Genomic DNA, 24323 nt, shown 5'->3' with positions numbered 1-24323 from the left:
TATATATATATTGGGGTTGCTTTATTAAAGGAGTATAGGCTGTTCACATTCAAAAGTGAATTTTCACTTTGCAAGGAAATTTTCCCTTAGCTTAGTGAATAGGTTGAAGCTCTGTTGACTTAAATCATCCAATCATGCAAAATCCATTTTTTATTTCCATTGTGGTTGGGCATTCTTCGCAAAGTGAATTCTTACTACATTCTCTAAGCTACATAAAAATTACCATGCAAAGTGAAAATTCACTTACCAAAGTGAACATGCTCTACTCCTGTAGTAAATCAAAATCTATGCTTCCACCTGACCTGAAAAATATTACCACTTATGGTTTTAAGCAATAAAGATCATCATGCTATTTGATATTTACATAGCTTGTAGATTATATTGAATGGGAGTAAGACACTGCCAACTCCGGTGATACTCAGGCACATGCTTCCTTATCATTTTAAAAGTTTAAGCAAAACCCAATTTATTTTATCTACACCTACATTTATTTCTGAATTCCTACACTCATTTCTAGCTAGTTGCATGTAGCTTTAGCACAAAACTTAGCTGCCGTAACTATATTTTTTCAAGAAGTTAGGAGTGGCCAGATGCATGTAGAGCTGTTTATCACAGCAGGGAACATTGGGAGCTATTGAACAGAGTTTTCTAACCTATCCAATCAATCATTGCTTCAGAACACAGTGGGCTGAAGCAGCTAGCTTACCTCAAAATAGGAATGCAGCTTCATACCCAGCATATCATCTCAAGTTTACCCACACCATGGGAATGCTTGGTCAACAAATATCACCTACCCTGAAAACTGACCAATAGCAACAATTTGATACCTTAAAGCAGTGATGACCAAACTCCAGCCCAACAGCTGTGGTGAAACTACAAATCCCATGAAGCATCTCCCTCCGGGAGTCATGTCTGTGAGAATCTTGCAAAGCCTCATGGGATTCGCAGTTCCACCACAGCTGGAGGGCCACAGTTTGGCCATCCCTGCCTTAAAGTATACTGTATATGAAAGCCCTAACAATTATTATTATTATTATACAGGATTTATATAGCGCCAACAGTTTGCGCATCGCTTTACAATATAGGGAAGACATTACAATCACAATACAAATCAAGACAAGATGGTAAGGAGGGCCCTGCCCCTGAGGGCTTACAATCTATAAGGGAGGGGCAAGTGATACATGAGGAGGGAGCTGTGTGGGGATGAATTGTTTGAGAGCGTGATGGTTGAGCGATTAGGTTGAGGTGGGATAGGCTTCCCTGAAGTGATGAGTCTTTAGGGAATGCCTAAAGGCAGTCAAGGCGGGCGACAGACGTCTTTAGGGAATGCCTAAAGGCAGTCAAGGTGGGCGACAGACGGACAGGTTGGGGTCAAGAATTCCAGAGGATGGGAGAGACTCTGGAGAAGTCCTTGAGGCGAGCATGGGAGGAGTTGACAAGGGAGCTGGAAAACAGGAGGTCTTGAGATGAGTGGAGCCGACAGTTAGGGTGATACTTGGAGACCAGGTTTGAGATATATCCGGGGGCAGAGTTGTGGTTGGCTTTGTAATTGATTGTTAATTTTTTGAATTTTATCCTTTGGGGCGAGTGGAAGCCAGTGCAGGGATTAACAGAGGGGGTTTGCAGACACTGAGCGGTTGGTTAGGTGAATGAGTCTGGCACCTGCATTCATGATAGACCAAAGGGGGATAGCCTGTGTAGTGGAAGGCCAATGAGGAGGGAGTTGCAATAGTCAAGACGAGATATAACAAGGGAGTGGATGAGTAATTTTGCGGTTTCTTTGGTGAGGAAGGGGCATATTTTGGAGATGTTACGTAGGTGAAGGCGTCAGGATTTGGATAGTGATTGGATGTGGGGAAGAAAGGTGAGGTCCGAGTCAAGGATGACACCTAGGACCTTGGCATGGGAGGAGGGGTGCATAGTTGTGTTAACAATCTCAAGGGAAAAGTTGGGGGAAGGTGCACGGGCAGGAGGAAATATCAAGAGCTCAGTTTTTGAAAGATTGAGTTTTAAGAAGTATTAGGACATCCAGACGTATATGTCGGATAGTAGATTAGTGACACGAGAGGACACCAAGGGGGTGAGTTGTGGAGTAGAAAGATAGATTTGAGTGTCATCAGGATAGAGATGGTATTGGAAGCCATGTGAGGTTATTAACTGACCAAGGGAGGTGGTGTAGATAGAGAAGAGAAGGGGTCCAAGGACAGAGCCTTGGGGGACCCCTACAGAAAGAGGAAGATAAGGGGAGGAGTTAGAATTGTAGGTGACACTAAAGGAGCACTTAGATAGGTAGGAGGAGAACCACGAGAGAGCAGAGTCTTGTAGCCCAAGTCACTGAAGTTTTTTTAGGAGGAGCTGCTGGTCAACAGTGTCAAAAGCAGCAGAAAGATCTAATAGCAAGAGTAGGGAAGCTTATAGTGGCCTATAAGCTTCAGTGAACATATTTGCTCTCTTTTGGTCTGTTAAATATATAATTTAAAGTGTTTTGTTATATCTCTTCGATAAGTGCAAAAAACTACCCGTTGATCATGCCAGAAACCTTGTGAGCTGATTATTTCCTATGCTTTCTGCCTGTGCTAACTGTTATCACCATTCTTCCCAGCTATCTTTGTGGACTGCTCCTTCATAAATTATAAAGTGGGGTAAGTTGTCACCCTAGGACAGGAAGTGTGTTACTGGCAAGTGAAAATAAAGGAGAAAAAAAGCCTGGAAAAGGAAAAATTATTCAGCAACCACAAGCATCGGTAGCTTTCAAAATATAAAATTTTTGCTCTTGGGTGTAGATACGCTTTAGTTAGTAGGCTTCTTATTGCTAAACAAAATAGAGTTTTACAGCACCTGTAAATTTACACCTGATATACTGTAATTTATCTTTTACAGTATGATAGTTTATAAAGCAGATGTTATTAAAAGGGCTCCCCTGCACTGCTAGAAACATTTCCACCAAATGAAAATGGCACACAAAAATAACAGTGAATTCCCTAAGCAGATGGTTCTTATTTAGAACTTTATGTCACCCATGGTTTTCTTTGCAGTATGCCTTCATGCACTGGGACTCAAATTATAAGGGCTGCTTTGGGGTAGCTATTCCATTAATCTCTGTTAATGTACTTAATATCTTATGCTCATGCATCTATAGAGAAGCCTTGGCTGCTTACCCAAGATATAATACATGTTTTGTTTCTGATTTGCTTTCCCTCGCATAACTTCAGAACTTAGTTCCATAATTCTTTCTGTATAGCTCATTGTACTACAAGCATGATAGCTCAGGATCCCACAAGCCTGCTCTACTCTCGTCTGCAGCATACTAATGATTGACCCCTGGAGTCCTGAATAAGCCAACTGCATTTAGGATACTACAGCGCAGCAAGCAGCTCTGAGACATAACCGGTTAACCCCTCGGGCATTATGTACATTCTAGCTAGGAACAAAGTTTTATTGTTGATTGTTCATTAACTTTCTGTGGAAGGCATCAACATCAACATCTTTTGTGTTTCAAATGTACTTTTGAAAGCACAAGTGTAAAAGTGTGCTTTTCACTTATGTTGTTTAGCCATTTATTCTTTATGTTTATGTTATGCACTGTGCTGGAGAAATTAACAAACATAATAATGAACATTGCAGAAAGTATGTAACATACAACCAGATGATAATAGCTTTATAAAAGTATATTGTTCAAGAGTTACACAGAAAATAGTTTGTAAATGTAAATGTAGGCAGGAGATAGTATTGGCAAGAGGATACACAGTCTATATCGTATGGTGGAGGTGCAGCATGCACAACTATTTGCGGTTGTTAGGAGTGGTGTGGAGCTGGGGGTCCTGTGGTCTCTGATCCAAGGTATGGTAGTTGGCAGCAGAGGTTAGAGTAGCTGATGGGTCCCAGGAGACAGCAGACGTTCAGTCCTCGATAGTGGAACGCCATGCTGTCTCACTGGGCCGTTTTTATAGGGCTAAGAAGCTGGGGGAGGACTTCAATGGAAACGCCCGAAAACACACGGCAGAAATGTTTTTGCGGGTTTATACGCGCGTTCGTCCATTGCCTGCAATGTTTCTTAAGCTGCCAGTCAAAACATGCATCTTTATGTACACGCGTACAAACGCGCATCACAATGTGCACAATGCACATAAACGTGCACATAACCACATTCTAAACATATGCGTAAAAATGTGCAAAAACAATGCCATCTAGGTGTGAACCTGGCCTTAGGGTAACTTTGTGTGATCTACAGAAAGATGCTTTCTTAAAGCTGAACTCTACAAAAGAAGTAAATGAACTCCAGGTGAATATTAAAAAAGACACCATTCAATGGAGTTATATTGTATATCCAAAATGTTTTTTTATTAATTTAATTTTAAAAGTGAACTATGGCTTAACCTTTTTTGCCATGGTTCTCTTTAGGGGCACAGGAGGACATATTCTCATGTCCTCCTGTGCCCCAAAACTCAGCATATAGCGAGCTATTGCCCTCTGTATGCTGAGAGCGCAGACCGGCGCTGCAGCCAGGACAATCCTAACAATGTTGTTGGGATCCACCCCCTGACTGATTGACAGGTGCCTCTGCCTCTCTAGAGCCAGAGCCAGCTGTGCCCTCCCCCTCCTGTTCCCCAATGGCAGCGCTGGAGGAACAGAGAGGGGAGGGGGGAATCCCTGCAGGGAGTGATGACTCACAGTCACTGCTCTCTGCAGGGAGATGAATATACTATTGAAAGTGTTTTATTATATCTGTTTGGTGCATAAAGTGCATAAACATAATGTTGATCTGGCAAGGAGTCTTGTCAGCTGATAGCGTCCTGCGTTCTGTGTCTCTGCTGATTTCCAGTGATTTGAGGACTACAAAACCTCAACTCATCTATGTTATCAAGAAGAGGAGATGGGGAAGTTTCAGTAGTCCGCCCCGTTTCTGTTGCCTTGACAGTTGGGTGAGTAAAGCTTAAAATTTCGGCCAGTTCTTGATCAAAGGAGTTATGCTGATCAAAGAAGTCGGTTAGAAAATTCTCGGCCAAACGGAGCTAGCAGCCAATCAGCCACTGCCAGAATACAACAGGTTGAACAAAAAAATAGAACAATGTATAACTGGCTTAAGTGTTGTCACCTTATGACAGGAAGTGTGTTATTGGTAGAATTACCAAGTAAAAATAAAGACAAAAAAAAGCTTGAAAAAAAAGAAAAATAACCTAGCTGCAATATTTTGTATTTTAACTGCTATAAAGAATAAGGAAGTCACTGACCAGTCTGTGCTGTTTTGCATAGCTGTGTAATTGTCAGGGCTGGATGAATAAAATTACAATCACTTGTCAGGTTAAATAGCTCCCATACACATACTTCATGTGTGTTTTCAGCCTTAACAGAAATGCTTTATTTTGGCTTTGCTGTTCCAATTAATCAGGAATGTTGCTGTTCATTACTTTGGCCTTTTTTCTGTAGTTATCTCATTTTCTAGAGATTGTTTTAGGTTTATACTATAATGGCAGATGATTACCTCATTAGATGACCTTTCAGATTATACTGGAGGTCTCAACACTTTGAACCATAGGATAATAATGGTCCTTAGACAGCTTTGAACAGTTCTACTGTTTGCCTTTTTCTCAAATGCCTTGGAAAGCTTTGAACTGGAGTCTTCATACAGATGTGCTGAAAGAAGAATATAAACAAGGAATTATAATGTAGGAAGTATTCAGTACCTCAGCCTGTCTTGAGCATCCTACATGGTCTGTTTATGTCTATACATTCAGTTTCAAACTGCTTCAATGTCCCCATGACATTTTGAGGCTTCTGTAACTAAGAGATTTAAAAGGGAAATAATAGTGTATTTTAAGCAAGCAGATACGGTACTTCAAGATTTTAAAATTAAAGTGCATGTAAACTCTAACAATGAACTTCTCCCTTTTTCTCCCTTTTTGTCTGTTAAAGGAGAACTATGAGAACTATGAAGTGAGTGATTTCCACTCATCCTCATGGTTAAAACCAACCTGTGACAAAGAAGCTGTCCCAGGTCGGCTCTATTGATCGGAAAGTGAACAAACACATACCGTCGCTCGCTCACATTCTGATCATCTCCCTGCAGAGATCAGTGACCGATCCCCGCAGGGATTCCCCCCTCACCTCTCCGATCCTCCAGTGCTGAGTGGAGGAACGGACGAGGAGGGGGTGGGCACAGCTGGCTCTGTCTCTAGATTGGCAGAGCCAGCTGTCACTCACGCAGCTGGGTGGATCCAGATAGTATTGTCAGGATCTGTCCCGGCTGCGGTGCTCTCAGTATTGCCCGCAATATACCGGGGTTTGGGTCATGGGAGGAGGTTAGTATATGTCCTCCCATGGCCCTAAAGATAACTATGTGGAAAAAAACTTACCCCATAGTTCTCTTTTAAAAATACCATTGAAAGCATTTTGTTATATCATAAAATATTTAAAGAGAGAGATGGAGAGAAAGAGGTGGTTGGTACTTGTACACGGTAGAAGATTACAAGCCTGGGTGCACATAGTGAAATGTAAAATATTCAGCTTTAACAGGCATTAATGGGTCTTGAAACAGGAATATTGTGAATGTATCACATTTAATAGTGGTCTCTTGTTTTAGTGGGGTACAGTTCACCTTTCTCAAAGCAACTGCCTTTAAAATGAGGCTGCACCGCACTAAAACTTTGGATCACCATGTAAAATATTACTTTCACAATACCCCTGCTTCAAGTCCTCTCAATGCCCATCGACCCTTAGCTGAATACTTCGAATTCCCACTGTGTTCACCCAGGCTTGTAATCTTATACAGTGTACAAGTACTAACCTCCCTCTCTCTCTCTCTCCCTCTCTCTCTCTCTCTCCCTCTCTCTCTCTCTCTTTCCTTTTATTGATTTATTCTCTTCACACAATACTATAATGCTACACATTAGATTAGTCTGTCGCCCTGTGCTGTGTGTCAGTACAATGCTTTGTCACATGATCTCTCAATCAAAGAGATCTTTTGCTGGAAGTCACCCTGATTGGCACCCTGCAATGTTTGTGGCAATGAGGCTGTTAATAACAGCCCAGTTGTGTTAGAGAAAAGCAGCAATAGAGCAGGGAAACCCCCCCTCCCCCAATATATCTATGACCTTCTTAGGAACGCTCTTAAATTTGGGCCAGTGGTCACAAGGACATACCTATACTCATATAACAACGCCTATAATTTTGCTGTTGTATGCCATACGCTCCAGCAGTACGATTCAGTGCTCATTCACACTAGGCACACCGTCATGCATTTTTCTGATTTTTAATCAAAATGTATTTAATTATAATATATATATTATATTTAAATTATTTGTTCATGTTGTCTTGCTTTGCAGTGAAAATAGTTGTGCATGGATGTCGCAACACTTCTTAAAACTCAACCTTTCAAAAACTGAGCTCATGATATTTCCTCCCGCCCGTGCACCTTCCCCCAACTTTTCCGTTGAGATTGTTAACACAATTATCCGGCCCTCCCCCCATGCCAAGGTGCTAGGTGTCATCCTTGACTCGGACCTCACCTTTCTTCCCCACATCCAATCACTATCCAAATCCTGTCGCCTTCACCTTTGTAACATCTCCAAAATATGCCCCTTCCTCACCAATGAAACCGCAAAATTACTCATCCTCTCATCTTGACTATTGCAACTCCCTCCTCATTGGCTTACCTCTACACAGGCTATCTCCCCTTCAGTCTATCATGAATGCAGCTGCTAGACTCATCCACCTAGCCAAAAGCTCAGTGTCTGCAACCCCCCTCTGGCAATCCCTGCACTGGCTTCCAATCGCCCAAAGGATAAAATGCAAAATATTAACAACCACTTACAAAGCCATCCACAACTCTGTCCCCGGCTATATCTCAAACCTTGTCTCAAAGTATCACCCTAACCGTCCCCTCCGCTGTTCAAATGACCTTCTGCTTTCCAGCTCCCTCATCAAATCCTCCCATGCTCGCCTCCAGGACTTCACTAGAGCCTCTCCCATCCTATGGAACTCTCTACCCCAACCTCCCACTCTATCTCCCACTCTGACTGCCTTTAGGCGATCCCTTAGGACTCATCTCTTCAAGGAAGCCTATCCCACCTCAACATGACCACTGAACTATTACTTTCTCAAACAATTCATCCCCACACAGCTACCTCCTGGTGTATCACTTCCCCCTCCCTTTTAGATTGTAAGCCCCCTCGGGCAGGGCCGTCCTTACCATCTTGTCTTGAATTGTATTGTAATGTCTTCCTTATATTGTAAAGTGCTGCGCAAACTGTTGGTGCTATATACATCCTGTATTATAATAATAATGCATTTTTGGTGCGTTGGCTTGCAGTTTGTGCTTTGCTAATTTGGAGTCTTTCAAAAGTGCTGCACAAACTGTTGGCGCTATATAAATCCTGTATAATAATAATAATAATAATAATAATGCATTTTTGGTCCGTTAGCTTGCAGTTTATCCTTTGTTAATTTGGAGTCTTTCAAAAGTTCAACATCTGTGGTGTGAACAAGTCCTCAGACATTTACCTCTACAGCCAAATGTAATGGGGATCAAAACTTCCTACATGTTTAATGGCTTGAGTAAAAGGTGGTAATACAGTATAGAAGGATTGCCTTTATTTGCATAAAAAACATAAAGTGTATATGGTGGTAATGATTACTGGTGAAAACAATGATAGCAATTGATGTGCTGTCCATCCTGTTGTTTATCATCAAAGGGACTGCCACCACATTCCCAGTATTAGCTTTCTGATAGCAGAAGATAGATGGAGCCTTTGTTGGTTAAAGGAAAAATCTCCCAAAGAACAAAAGACATATTTAAACAAAAAGTTGAAAAAAAAGCTGTAGCATATCCACCTCAAATAAAAATGTACAGAGCATGATGGCAATAATATAAATATGACAAACAGACTTTATTTTCTACACATGGAATGAGCTATTTGTTAGTTTTTCCAATTACTTTTTTACAATTTAAACATCTTAATTGACTACTAAAGAATATGTTTTGTCTACATTCACACCTTGTAATTAGGACAAAGGGATTTTAGCCCCATGGGGTAATTGTTAATTTAACAGATTGTGGATAACAATTATAGATATTAAAACATTCCATTATAGGAGTGGATTTCTGCACTGTTATCCATTGTGCTTAATTGTCACTGTATTTTTTGGAAACTAAAAAGATGCTAAAAATATATTTGTGGATTGGTTTTGTATCTCACATTTTTTGATCCAGTTTAAAAGCAAAAGCTGACTGTCAAGGGAATTATATATGTGTCTATACACATGCTGATTTGGTGTCTGGTGTAAACACATATGACCTAGGCTTTCAACAGATCTGTTCACAAAAATGAGATGGACAGATGTTATTCATCTGGATTTTTAGTGCCCAGTTAGATACGGCTAGCTAAATTCACCTATCTATCGCTCTTTAAGACCCATTTTTCTTTCATAACAACCTGAAATGTTGCAGAATTAATTCAGCAAGGTGCTTTAAACACCCCCTATGAGTTCTGGTCCATGAGAGCATAACTTAAAGATTAGTCAGCCACATTCATGCTGTCAACAGCACTTTCTATATTGGAGACTGTACAGTTTGCATGTTCCAGCACAAACTAATATAACTGAGAATTACCAAACAATACAAAGTTCTTTAGTCGTCAACCGTGGTGATTCCATGACCTCTGTAGCCTCATTTCCATGTTCTTACCTGACAGAATTATAACCTGCCTGGGTTGTCTGCTGCTGTAGCCCATCTTCTGCAAGGTTTGTCATGCTGTGCTTAGAGAGGTGCCCTTTTGCTCACCGTTATTTGGAAGAGTGGTTGTTTGAACAGTTGTGGGTAACATGTTTTGCCAGCGGAACATCTAATTACTGAATGTTTGTTTTTAAAATACCATTTTATGTTTAGAAAACCCCTAAATATTGCAGTGCATGAAAATTCCCGGTGGTCAAACAAGGATTTGAGATTCTGCAGCCACCATAACTGCTACCAACATGCTTTTTTTAGGTCAAAGTCATGTTGCATTTTCCCTTTTCAGTTGTTGTCAGTTGTTGTGAGCTGTTAAAACTCTTGACCATGTTTGTATGCTTTATGTGTTAAGCTGCAGATGCATGATTCACTGTTTAAATCACTGAGCAGGCAAACTTCATTTTTTGGCTGGAAGTTTTATGGCCCACCGTTCATTTATATGTAGTTTACATCTCTGTTGATCCAGGAAGAGCCTTTAATTAAATTAAATCCCATTTCCATGATTCAGTTTGCAAAAAGCTTTGCTTTGGAAATAAATGTGTAAGATTGTATTACATGTAACACTGGATTCTGTCCACAAAATGTATATTGATTGCATGCATTAAGAAGAATACAAACATTGTAAAACAAGTTGGCTGACTTGACATAAATTTCTAAGCTAACAGAACAGCTTGCAGAAAGACATAAATATGGGGAGTGGAAAAGTAAACATCCTTTGCCATTTTTCTTGGTAAGTCAGCCATGGATGCCTGGAGGAGATGCTCCCAGCTGCCCAGCGATAGTGTTTCTGAATCCCACTCATTTCCTGTTCACTGGATGGAGACTCTTGTTCTTGTCCAGGTGTTCACAGACTACAACTGCTTTCACATAGCTCTTTAAACAAAAAAACAGCAGCACCTTTTTTTTGCTTGTTGGTGTAATTGTTTCCCCTTGCGTTCTCAGCAGGCATAGAAGAGAGATAATGACTGTTTATTTTGTTAATAGTGTCCCACAATTCAGAAAATGAGGAAGGAGGATCCAGGTAATAGAGATCTAAAAAGCTCAAACAGATGTAAAGCCATTTACATAGGAGAGCAAACAATGAAGGTGGATGTAAAGGTATTCATAGGAAGGCCATAGACTTGTGGATGTCTCACTCAGATGATGGTCAAATCCTCAAATGTACATACTCTACATGTCTCTGGAACCTGTCCCGATTGATTCCCTAACTTGGGCAAGAGGTGTTAGTGATAATTGTGGAGTGCAATCCTTATTACCAAAGTGTCTTCAACCACAAATTTTGCAAACTGTTGGCTATGTATAGGAATAGGAATAACATTTTTATTTGGTTGATATAGCCATACATATTAAAAAAAGACACATGCTCATTTTTATTGTCAGCCAGACACATCTACAGTGGATGTCAACTTATGAGTTCTTTCAAAATATCATTTAATAATTTCACCATTATTGTCTGTGGAAGTACTTTATATGCTCCGCTAGCTTGAAATAACAGTGAGTACTGTCTGCTGGCTTGGACCAGCTGGTCGTGGAATTCTACATTTATCCACTTTTGCTATATGTAGACATAAGTTTCACCCAAAGTTACAAAGATTTGAGTAGTGCATGTATTACTAGATATGGTATGGCTGATGAAAAATCTATAACACTTGTTTGTATCAAGGTTGGCACAGAAGCATTAAGAGATAAGATTCTTGAGGAGTATAGTGGTTATTTCTACTATGTGGGCACTTCTGGCATGTGCTAACGCATCATTTAATTGTGTAGTATTCACAATGTGCATTTATAACCTTCTACTGTAATGTATTCATATTGTTGACAAGGCACACACAGGAAGATATCCAAAAATATGCTGTGATCACCTGTGAAGCCACTCTTTTCCACTCACTACAAGAACAAGTTACTTGATGACTGCACTGGTACGCTGAAAGCTGGATGTCTGTTCAGCTGCTAGCCTAATGCTGCGTATAAACAGTTAGAATTCCATTTGAAAACAACTGTTTTCTGAACTTTCATGTAATTATCTAATAGTTAATGGTCTCAAAACAACAGTTGTTTTTAATAAAAATTATCAAAGGAGATGAATGGAAATTTTTTCTTGAAGGAACAACCTTCTAAAGGAGCCCATACACCTTACAATTATCTGCAGATTTCCTGTGTTCAGATGGAAAAAGTGCAACAGATTTCTCCATCTATGCTAAGCTGTGTGGATGGAGGACTCTTCCACTGGGCCAAGCTTCAGTATCTTGCTAGTCGGCCCCGCTGGCTGTCACAATACCTGAACAATCTGATTGGATGCAGGCATTGTTCAGGTGTTTTAAGGAGCCAGCGGGGCCGACCAGCTGAATTACAGAACCTTGGCCCAGTGGGAGATTCCTCCATCCACACAGTTAAGTGTAGATGGAGGAATCTGTTGCACCTTTTCCATCTGACCACAGAAAATCTGCAGATAATTGTAAGGTGTATGGCCAGCTTAACAGTGAATGAGGTTTTCATTTGGGAAACTCCATTCTTTAAAATCGAATGTTAAAACCAAATAAAATTTTGTATTAAATTTGTCATGTCTCTGACAGCATTATTATTAAAGGAGAACTATGAGGTGAGTGCTTTTCACTCACCTCATAGTTCTAGGCGACCTGTGACAATGAGACTGTCACAGGTCGGCTCAGTAGATCGGGAAGTGAGCGAACACATTCTGGCGTTCACTCACTTCTTGATCCTGTCACTGCTCTCAGCCGTGACAGGGGAGGGGCTGGATTCCCCCCTCCCCACTCCGATCCTCCAGTGCTGACTTGCGGAACAAACGGGGGAGGGGCGGGTACAGCTGGCTCTGCATCTAGATAGGCAGAGCCAGCTGTCACTCATGCAGCTGGGCAGATCCAGACATAATCGTCGGGATCCGCTTCAGCTGCGGCATCTCAGTATACCGCGAGCTATAGCTCGCGGTATACTGAGCTTAGGGTGATGGGAGGACGCTAGTTTGTGTCCTCCCGTTACCCTAAGGAGAACTATGGGGAAAAGCCCTAACCCCATAGTTCTCCTTTATTGTTTTGACAAGATTCTTCATACAAAAGTTCGTATAACATTCTTACCGCGTATACCCAGCCAAAGACTGTTGAGCGGTTGTGATACTATCAAGAGATAAAGTGGTAGGCCTAAAGACAAGCCATTTGTTTTCACTAAGGATTTAAAATAACTAAAATATTTAGCTTTGTGTCAGTTTAATTTATTGATGCCTAATAGGAATGACCTAGAATTTCCTGTGTCCTACGGGATAGAAAAGCATCATCTAAACCAACAGAAGAAAGGAAATGTATACAACAGCAGGGTAGTATACCTAAATGATTCCAGCAATTTAATAACTAAGGTTTCTGTATCTAGCTTAAAATACAAATACATTAAAGTGACAATAAACTCAGGGGTTAAATTATAAAAATACATTTAAAGGAGAACTATGGGGTAAGTGTTTTTCCCCATAGTTCTCTTAAGGGTCACGGGATGACATAAACTAGCATCCTCCCATCACCCAAAGCTCAGTATATCGCAAGCTACAGCTCGCGGTATACTGAGACCGCCGCAGCTGGGACAGATCCAGACATTACTGTCGAGATTCACCCAGCTGCGTGAGTGACAGCTGGCACTGCCTATCTAGAGGCAGAGCCAGCTGTACCCGCCCCCTCCCCAGCCCGTTCCGCCAGTCAGCGCTGGAGGATCGGAGAGGGGAGGGGGGAATCCCTGCAGGGAGCCGTGAGTGACAGTCACAGCCCTCGGCAGGGAGATGATCGAGAAGTGAGCGAGCGACGGTATGTGTTACCTCACTTCACGATCTATTGAGTCGACATGTGACAGTTTCATTGTCACACGTCGGCTCAAACCATGAGGTTGAGTGATTTTCACTCACCTCATAGTTCTCCTTTAAGTACCTTAACTATTAACCAAAAAGTATCTTATTTGTGTATCACTCAGCTGTAGATCCTCAAATAATCTCTGAACTGATGCTGACACTATCCTTCCTTCCGGAGTGTGGCTACTTTTGTTCCGCATGGTCCCTGTGTTTGGTAGCCACCGCTCAAAGCTCTCTACATGTCAGGCACATAGTGTATTTTTGGGAGGAGAGGTGGGGGATACCACCAAGAGACTATCATGAGATAACAACATCACAAGCTCTTAGGTAAACCTAGTCAAAAGCTGATCTAATGCTTCACAACTTAAAAGTGCCATCCCTATTCAATCTCCTTTAGATCTAACAAAACTAGGCAGTAAAAACCCTACTCAGTTTTCTAACTAGTTATATAGGCTCTCATACTACATATTTGGTGGTAGATATGTGGTTTGACTAATGGGATTGTGAAGTGTATGGCCAGCTGTACAGAAGAGATATTTTCCTTCACACTGCTAGCCAGTTTTGCCATTCACTTAGTGTGGCTGATAACATATTATGAGAGGTGAAATACAAGATTATTCCTTTTTATTGTAATGAATTACCTACTTGTAGATTCATATAATAAAGGACTATTTCTATGGTGGAATTAGCATGAGGTTCCTGGAAACACCAGCTTTACCTGCTTGGTTATTTACAGTGAACAGGGCTAGCCTAAAATTATTATTTTACTTGAATAGAGTTCAGTGTTCATGCTAACATGTTTGACGCTGGCCTTTTCAATTGTTTCTTTTGGGTTGCCCTGCTTGGCCCGTCTGTCTGTCTGGTTTGTGCTCTAGTTACGGAAGCAATCACACACTTCAATTGCCAAAAAAGCTTTGGGATTCTGTTATCTGTATTCATGATTCAAGAACTCTAAAATTGCCTGCCTTGCAAATTCCTCTTCTTATTTTCAACAGTTATGCCTGCTTGTTATGTCTGTGTCTCATGCTTTGTCCTGATAACTTATCTTTAGGCTAATGTTGAAGAAAACATAAAAAAATATTTAACTGTTGCGTGTTTAGTGTTTATTAACTGTTGCATGTAGTTGACAACCCTTGTCATCAAAATCAGTATAACTCTCTCTGAAAAAACAAAGGTACCCATAGATCAGCGCTTGACAAATGTATTATATCTAGTTCCTAAATAGGAAAAAATCTCTTCTTCTATTTATCCTATGACAGAAATCAGTGTGGATTGAACATAGGATGAACATCACCACTAGAAATTAGATTACACAAAACCACCTCCTCGGTATTGGCTACCTTGTCATGCAACATGACCACCCATGGTAGATCTAAGCACTAGATTACACATCACCACCACCACCCTCATCTATAGTAATACTATATATACTATAATGGCACTTACTGTATGGTACCTAGGCAATCAGCATTGAAGGAGGTTGCACAAGCTTCAAAATGTACCAGCTGTGATTACTTTTTTTCCCCTCCTCTGATCACCCCTGTATATGTTTGACAAAATTCAGCAAAAGAACTGTTGGTGGATGAAGTGCAGAGGATACTGAAAGTTGCCAGAAGACTCACTATAGTTCAGGAAACAAAAAACCATCTTATTACAAAAGGGTGTCATCATTCAGATGTGCCTAGGGTAGCATGATTTTTAAATACAGCTTTGATCTATACTGAGCTACAGCACCAAACATTGTAATTGTGCTCCAATTTGCGCAATGCAATATCCTTCAGGATTCAGGACACCATGCCTCAGTGCACCACGTTACTCTTCTGAAATAGAGGGTGGGTAGTGATTGTCATACTTCCTCCAGAATTAGATTTAGTATGTAGTAATGCATGTGATAGGAGGGTGAAAGCTGTCACTTCACAAGGGAGACATCTCCCAAAGGCCATCTTACCTACAGCCCCATTCTGCTTAAAGTGTATTAAAACTAGGTGTGAACCCAGCCGAAATCTGTTTCTTTGGTGAAGGCCTTTGTGCAGATTCCAGGCTACTCTGAGCAGTTTAAAAGGGAAACTAGAGTGTCAGACTAGAGTGTAGAGGGACAGACTGAGCTTCCTCTTATTACCTTGCAATGCTTCTAAGTCTTTAACCCGTGGTTTGGACAGACAGTGTTCAAATCTAGTTCACAACTGATAATGAAATCTGCCAGCACAGTAAAGACAGGGTTAATTAGAGTAAACATAACTTCCCACAGCCCCTTCTTTACTATTACATAGGGGGGAACTTAGAAAGGATTTTTTTAAGCAAGTATAAAGGACTGGGAACATATAACAAACATAAAATAGGTGTTATCCAAATTTGGCTGCAAACATAGAACTACAGTAATACCTTGGTAAGCAATAAGAGCAACATTTTGTAGAAAAGCACCACCCGAATAAGGCTGTAGCAGTACGAGCGATGAGTCTGTTTAACGACAATGCAATGTCACATTGGATAGATTCCTTGCTAAGGTTTCACGAAATGAAAAAGATTCAGTTGAGCCAAGAGATAGCAGTGATTCCGTTAGTGATAGTGAAAGTTGTCCTTCGCAATAATCCTCCTATCTCTTGTCTCCCTCACACCAGCCACGAAGGTACCTGTAATTGGTTTATTTGTCTTTATATTTTGTATTATATTATAGTAGAGTACTGTATTGTAATCATTTTTATATGAATATTTTTGGGTTGTGGAACGAATCATCTGAATTTCCATTATTTCCTATGGGGAAATTCACTTTGATATACCAGCGCTTTGATTACAAGCATGCTTCCGTAACAAATTATGCTCGTAAACCAAGGTATTACTGTACACTGTAAAAGGGGAAAAAGCTGTGATGCAGTGACGCAGACACATGTATAGCTAGGTGATGCCCACTCTGTCCACACTGCAAAGGGAAACTATCAGGAGATACCTGGTTCTAAAGCAGGTGATAGATGTCCAATGGCTTTCTGAGCAAGCACAGGCAGTGGCAGGTGGATACATATGAGATTAAAGCTTTTGGGATGAAGGTTTTACATAAATGAATAACAGCAAGAAACCCCATGATTTTCAGTGGCCCTTGTTCACAACTGAGCAGAAAAACACCAGCAAGAAAACGCCAAACACCCGAAAAGGTACATAAGCTTCTTTGGGCAGTTAAAAGCGTGTTTTTGCCCCATAGACTTCAATGTAAATGCAAAAAAACACACAGCAGTTGCATGTTGCACGTTTTTGTGAGTGTTTTTTGCGCGCGTTCTCCCATTGCCCTCAATGTTTCATGGGCTGCCAGTCAAAACGTGGGTCTTCATGTACGCGTGTACAAACACGAATCAAAATGTGCAAAACACGCATAAATGCGAAAATAACCGCACGCTGCTCATGTACGTACAAACACACAAAAACTGTGCCGCTTAGGTGAAAACCCGGCCTTAAGGATTGGTAAGCTGCAATATATAAAATTTTTCCTTTTGGTTTAGACATAGTTTAAGCAGTCTAAACTGGTGTTGTGGCTACTATGTGAGTGCATTGGGTTTATGTAGCTTTTTTTAAAAGGAGTTTTAAAGAATAACACACACTTGGAGCCCCTTTTTTCAATGCTGGGGAGATTAGGGGTTATTCAGTTATTCAAGGGTGAAGAGTTTGGAGAAGGCAGAAGTGAACAATCTAGGACAACATAGCTGAACTGGAAATAGAGCTGATTTGGAGAATATTTCCAAATCAGCTATGCTGTCCTAGATTGTTCACTATGCCTGCCTTCTCCAAACTCTTCATCCTTTTGTAAATAACCCTGTAAATGTTTGTAAAGATGGCAGATCGAAGGAGGAATATAAACATATAAAGCATTTGAGATCTTTGCATACATAAGGGTCATTCACCTCTGGTGAGTTGTCCATGAGAGCACTGGTGTGGGGCAACACATTTGTTTGGAAAGAATTTCACTTGTTCTGTTTTAAGATAAAAAAAGAAGACAGAACACTTAAAAATTGGAAGACTTTTGTTTTATTTGGACTTTTATAATATATATTTATTTTTAATGTAATGGTCTTTATTTTCTTTTCATTTTAGGCTTGTTCCCTGCAATCTTAAACTTAGCCAGCAAAGCAGACATCAGCACCAATGCCACCTGCGGTGAAATGGGACCGGAAATGTTTTGCAAACTTGTGGAACATGTGCCAGGGAGAATAGACCGAAACCCACAATGTCGAATCTGTGACCAGAACAGTGTTAACGCAAAGGGTAACCTCTTCTTTTTCAATTATTATTCAGTCTGCTTGTTTGTAATTGTTTGTGATTAATTTTTAATGAATCATAGTGGGGAATAACTTGTAGTACTTGTAGTCATTTCTCACTAATATTTCTTTGTTTACTTTTATCGGGTTAATTTCTATGTTTCTACAATAGTGAGCCTGTTCTTCTTTTCAGAGCGTCACCCAATCACCAATGCTATTGATGGAACGAATGACTGGTGGCAGAGTCCAAGCATACAGAATGGCAGGCTGTACCACTGGATCACCCTCACACTGGATTTAAAACAAGTAACGATAATATTGTGGCAATTCCTTTTTTAAACAAATGTATTTAATAAGTCTATGTGTCAACAAGCATTACATTTACCTTTTTCATTACATGTACATGTTTTCTAACTTTGATGAGGAATTCTAGATGTTTTCTATGTTGTTGATCATAAAAGAACACCAATAAAATTTTTTTGTAGTTTATGTATAATATAATGATATAATCTTAATATCTCTTGGAAACTCTGAGCAGGGGCAGAAGATGCTAAGGCATCTTACAGGAGGGGGAAAACACAGGGAAGGCCTTTCTAGTTCAGTGATGCTCATGCATTGTACATTAAATAGGCTGGAGGGTGGCATGTTAAATGGGAAGATGCAGAGCTGAAGGCTGTAAAAAGCTTTGACTCTATAGGGTGTATTTCTAAACCATTCGCATAGGAAACAGCTCTGTGAACGGGATTTGCAATGCATTATAGCCACTAGATGATGCCGAGGAGCATTGCAATTTCATATGCTCCTTGGTTACATATACTGGCCATAATGTAGTGTGAATCTTGTTCAGAGAGCTGTTTGTTGTGTGAATGCCTTGAAAATACACCTGTCAAGTCCAGTGGAAGGAAATAAATACTTGGTGTTGGTGATCGGAGGGATGAAAATAAATGCCTAGTGTTGGTGGTCAGTGGGAGGAAAGAAATACATGGTGTTGGTGTTTAGTGGGAGAAAAGAAATGCTTGGGGTTGGTGGTCAATGGGAGGAAAAAAATGTCTGGCATCAGTGTCCATGGGAGGAACGAATGCCTTGATCATAGTGGTCAGCAGGCATAAGAATGCCCTAGCATTGGAGCCGGTGGGTAGAAAAAACACTGGTGCTCAGTTGCATGTGAACATATAAACCATTGGTGCTCAGTGGCATAGGAAAAAAAGAAATATTGGTAGAACTATGCAGACACTTCTAGGCCAGAGATCACTGTGCCCGACAATGCCAGCATGAATCCAGAGCTAGGTGCTGTAATGGGTGCTCCAGCATTCACATCCAGGTCATGGCACAGGCCTGCTAGACCCTGAGATTTTGTTGAAAATATCTGTGCACAGATATGGTCAAGGCTATTCACTAAAGGGTGAAGAGTTTGGAGAAGGCAGGAGAAGTGAACAATCTAGGACAAAATAGCTGATTTGGAAAAATTATACAATTCAGCTAACTTTCCAGTTCAGCTATGTTGTCCTAGTTTGTCCATTGCTCCTGCCTTCTCCAAACTCTTCACCCTTTTGTGAATAGCCCTGACACATTTATAACTCAATCATTTGGTTATGACTTGAAAGGGAATCATAATAAAACTTTGGTATATTTGTAGAAGTGCAAGGTAAAGATTTTAACAGCCAACACATTTTAAGGTCTGTCAAAGATTAGTGTAGGACCTCTCTTGAAAACGCACCTTGATTGAATATGTGACTGCCACGTTTATGTGAAACGTATGCAGCACTTGGTCTTTTTTAAAATCCTGGAAACAGTTTTGGGATCCTTTGAAGTTTGAAAAAACTGAATGTTGGACAGTTTTATTTTATGCACATGAAAAAAGTTCACGTTTGCCTGTTCCGATAACTGATTTCTCTACCCATGTGTTTCCATCTAAACAAATCTTCAGAGGAAAATCTTTTTGATTAGCTTTATACACAACACAAAACTAATCTTTTAGCCTTCAAGATCAACAGTTTGTTTCAGTACAAATATGCGAACTTCGAATGGATCTTTGGAGTGATGTTGTGAAATTACTAGACCCTGACAGAAAGGAATACCTTCCGGCCAGAGAAAGCAAGTCTGGCTATTCAGTGTCAGGTAGCTTTAATGCTTTGATCTGAATTACAGAGCAGCTCTAAGCACCTTCTGGAGCCATCTCTTATATGGAGACTGCTGGTTTCAGCTGGTAGCACACTATAGGAAGCATGCAAAATGACAATAAAGGTATAATGAGTCAGATAAATAGTAGATGTAATATAATTAACATGTTAACATAGTTCCAAGCAGCACTCTGTGGTAGTCTCCCAGTTGTGCTCCTGCGTTGTGTCTTGAGTCGAATTTATACTTCTTTCTCTCCAAGGACAGCTACCCTGTGCCCTCCCCTACCTGCCAAACACCCATTTTTATCCTTTGACTTTCAGACTGATTTAAATTATGCAAGTTCTGTGGCCAATTCATTCTGTGCCTTATCTGAATTTATCCAGCAACAGAATATGTGATTATATTAGTATTATCACAGTCATTATTAGCAAGCTAATCATGTTTCATCCACAGTATTTTTGCTGTATGACCATGAACATTTGCAGTAGCAATTCACATGATTATTGTCTATTAATTATTTATGAGTTGTGTAGTGAATCATTTAGCCACCAGCAGATTACACTGCAACATCAGTTACAGCGACTAATTTAAAGGTTAGTTAATATTTGAAGAACTTGCAGAGATTTACATTTTAATCCCTTAGGAACAATTTATCTTGCACAAATATTGGCACTGACCTGCAATAAAAGGAGCTGACCTGGAAAACATACTTCTATGGGAAACTGAAGCAGATTTACATACTGTTTAATTTATATTTTGTTGCTCAATGTTTTTAAATAACTAATTGTTTTGAGGATAAAAAAGATATACTAAATAGGGAAGGATTTACTCATTTGATGTACTTTGTAATATAGACAACACACAGTGTGTTACCATATTTTTTTGAAATAGCCAAATGTGTTGGGCAGCAAATACCAAATACAGTATGTCTCAATAAGGTTTAGTATGGGTATTTGAGATGTGTTTAGCATACCTTTAATGTGTGTTGTCATGTGTTTGCCATGTGTATACCATGTGCTTTCCCTGTATTCACAATAAGGAATAAATACAAAGCACAAACTGGTGTCAATTTGGACCTAAACCATATTTAACCCCTTAAGGACCCTTTCACTACCAAGGCCTTTGTTTCGTTTTTTTCACACCTGATATGATCCACATTTTAGACCTGAAAATTACTTTAAACCCCAAAACATTATATATTTTCTCAAAGACCCTGTAGAAAAAATGGCGGCAGTTGCAAATTTTTATGTTGCACAATATTAGCGCAACTCTTTATCAAACCCAAAAATGTAGTAAGAAATGCACTTTAGTGCCCCAAAACACCATACAAACCCATTTTTTTCTAAAATATAAAAAATGAGGTTACGAGTAAAGAGATACACAACATGTGAGGTATAAAAATTGTTTGCGTCTGTGAAACAGCGACAAAATTCAGTACCCCAAAAAGTCCAAAGAGGACACTTTAAAAGCCCCTACAGGACATCAGCTTAAAAAAAATGTGTAAATACTTATTGCTCTCACTCTAGTGTGCGCAGCGATAACCAACACGTGTAGTGCGATCGGCGTTTTGTATGTAGGCGCACCCGACACGTGTTTACGTGAATACGTGTGTGCTTGCTGGGGACTTTAACATTTTTTACATTATTTTTGCATTTATAATTAATATTTATAATTATTAATTACAGTTATTACATTTATAATAATATTATTCATACTAAACTCAGGAGTTAAATGCTAAAAATGCCTTCCATTTCCTTAACAAGTAACAAAAATGTATCTTATTTGTGTATCACTCGGCTGTAGATCCTCAAATCATTTCTGAATTGGTACTGACACTGTCCTTCCTTCTGGAGTGTGGCTACTTTTGTTCCCCATGGTCCCTGTGTGTGTTTCAAAGTAGCCACCGCTCCAAGCTCACTCCTGTGACAGACTACAATCTCAGGTTAGGTTTACTCATTTGTATTGGGATCAAAGTCTATTATGGGCGCAAGCTTGGAGTGGTGGCTACTTTACAAAATGTAAACTGATATCAAAATACCATGTACACTAGCCCTAAGGCTTTTGGTTTAATACTATTAATTGATATACAGGTGAAACTCGAATAATTAGAATATCATGCAAAAGTAATTGCAGTAAGTGCTGCAAAAGGGGCCCAAACCAAGTACTGAGTACATATGCATGCTTGTACTTTTCAGAGGTCCGATATTGTTCTATGTACAATCCTTGTTTTATTGATTGCATGTAATAATCTACTTTTTTGAGGTTGTAGATTTGGGGTTCTTGGGGTTTTCATGAGCTGTAAGCCATAATCATCACAATGATGACAAATCACGGCTTGAATTATCTTGCTTTGCATGTAATGAGTCTATCTCATATATTAGTTTCACCTTTTAAGTTGCATTAGTGAAATAAATGAACTTTGCACGATATTCTAATTATTCGAGTTTCACCTGTATTTTAGATAATAGGTGTTAAAAAGCATTGTGTGAAAAAAATTCTGACATTTGTAGGCTCCCATTGCTGGCATCTTTCTGAAAGCAACATTTGCATGGTTGGGTTTGTCTTTAATATTTTTTAAACATAGACCCAAAACATGTATGCCAAAGTATCAACTTGAAAGCAAGGGAACTAGAACATTTTCTAGGGGGAGTCCAGCATTGAACACCCACATATTCCTCTAATGCATGCCTTCTCGTGACTCCTTTTAGGCCGAGGAAATTTTTACGTGACCCCAGCATTGAGAGCTCCACTCCTGGAAAAAAAAAACCTTCCTGCACGCACAGCTCAGGGAGGTACCTGTGGCAATGGGGGGGTCTGCGACCTTAACAATTACACTTCACATGTTAAACTATAGTAAAAAAAAAACTTTTTTTCAATAACGAATCAAGATCAAACACATATACATTGCCCACAAAGTATTGCTTTGCGTTTTTGCCCGAGCACTTACAATCATCATGTTTCTGAACAACTGCTTCCAAGACTCTCAGCTCAGCTTCCCTGAACTTCCTGTCCAGTACAAGATCACAAAGGACAGAGCAGACTCCAGCAACTGTTCATCTACTAGCTTGGAGAAGAGAGGAGGGAGGTGAGGGGGCAAGAGGGGAGGGAAGGAGCTTGATTTGCTATGTCTGTGTGTTTATGGAGAAACACACAGCTTACTAGCACACAAGGGTGACTGCATAGCACTCTGCTTGAGGAAGGAGTCACTCTTAAACAGCTGATTCTGCAGAAAACTAAAACTTTTAAACATCAAGAAGCAGCATTCATTGTAAGTGATTTCATCAGCATTTGAAAAAGCTTAAAAACCTTTTGACTTTAATATCACTTTAACCCCTTCGTGATGGGAGATGTACACTGTACGTCACGCCAGGAAGTTCCCAAATGACTGGCCACATACACTGTACGTGACCAGTTATTTGCGGCTCTGCAATGCTGGTAACCGGTAAGAATCAGCAATTACCATTCATTATATCAGTATAGAGGCATCCATTAATGCAAAAGTTAACCTGTTTCAGACACCCGATCCCTTTCAGGAATCGGGTGTCTGAGAGTGAAAGCAGAGCCGCATTTGCAGCTCTTGCCGTCACTCTGACAGCTGGTATAGATCGGGGGAAAATGTATACCTGTTTTTTTTTTTTTTACTTTCAGCCATATAAACATAATGTATCTATTCCTGAAAGAATGTTGCAGTTTTCTGATCATTATTGGAACGATCAGAAAACCTTTAGTGACATCTGATCCTGAAATGCTGCAGGATCAGTGTCACTAAGGTTATTATTGGCTGTTCTTAAATTTGAAGCAGCCTGATAATAACCAAAAATTAATTAATTAATTTATCAAGCAGTAATAGTGACATTAATTCACAATGATTGCTTGATATAATTAAATAAATAAAATAAAAATGAAAAAATGTTAAACAAAATTGTGAAAAGTGTAAAAATTTTAATTTGTTAAAAAATTAACAAATAAAATGATATATTTAAATATATTTTTATACTATCATTTATATAAAAATGAACCCCTTAAAATGAAAATCTGCAGCTGAGCTGCAGATTTGTTTTTCACCCTAAGGGGTTTTTTTTTTAACCCCCTAATGTCACTTAGTGACAGTGACATTGTATGGCAGGTGACCACTTTTAGCTTTAGCTTTTAGAGAAAAAAAATTAAAAATTTTAGGTTTTAGTTTTAGGCCGAGAAGTACAGAAACATTTCTAAAATCCTAGAGATGTGAGGTTTTTCCAAATAAAGGACAAATAAATGAATGTATTTATTGCATTTTTTTTTTTTTAGCTGTGCTGTTTTTTGTAAAAAATTACCACAAATCAAAACTGGGGAAAACGTGTTTTCTTTACATTTTCTCCTTTTTTTATACTTTATTTGTCCTAAGTGAGGC

At 39.7% G+C, this 24323-nt stretch overlaps 1 protein-coding gene across 1 annotated transcript in view; it reads left to right on the top strand.

The window, feature by feature from the left end:
- The window catches only part of LAMA1 (laminin subunit alpha 1), a 160771-nt gene that overhangs the window by 17945 nt on the left and 118503 nt on the right, over positions 1-24323 (top strand). The window contains exons 2-3 of the mRNA XM_018553825.1: positions 17646-17816; positions 18003-18115. Of these exons, the coding sequence (XP_018409327.1) occupies positions 17646-17816; positions 18003-18115 (284 nt within the window). The remainder of the gene's footprint in view (positions 1-17645; positions 17817-18002; positions 18116-24323) is intronic.

This window comes from Nanorana parkeri, unplaced genomic scaffold, assembly GCF_000935625.1.
Source record: "Nanorana parkeri isolate BGI_ZX_2015 unplaced genomic scaffold, ASM93562v1 scaffold7, whole genome shotgun sequence".
Lineage (NCBI taxonomy): Eukaryota > Metazoa > Chordata > Amphibia > Anura > Dicroglossidae > Nanorana > Nanorana parkeri.
This window is presented reverse-complemented; position numbering and strand designations above follow the sequence as displayed.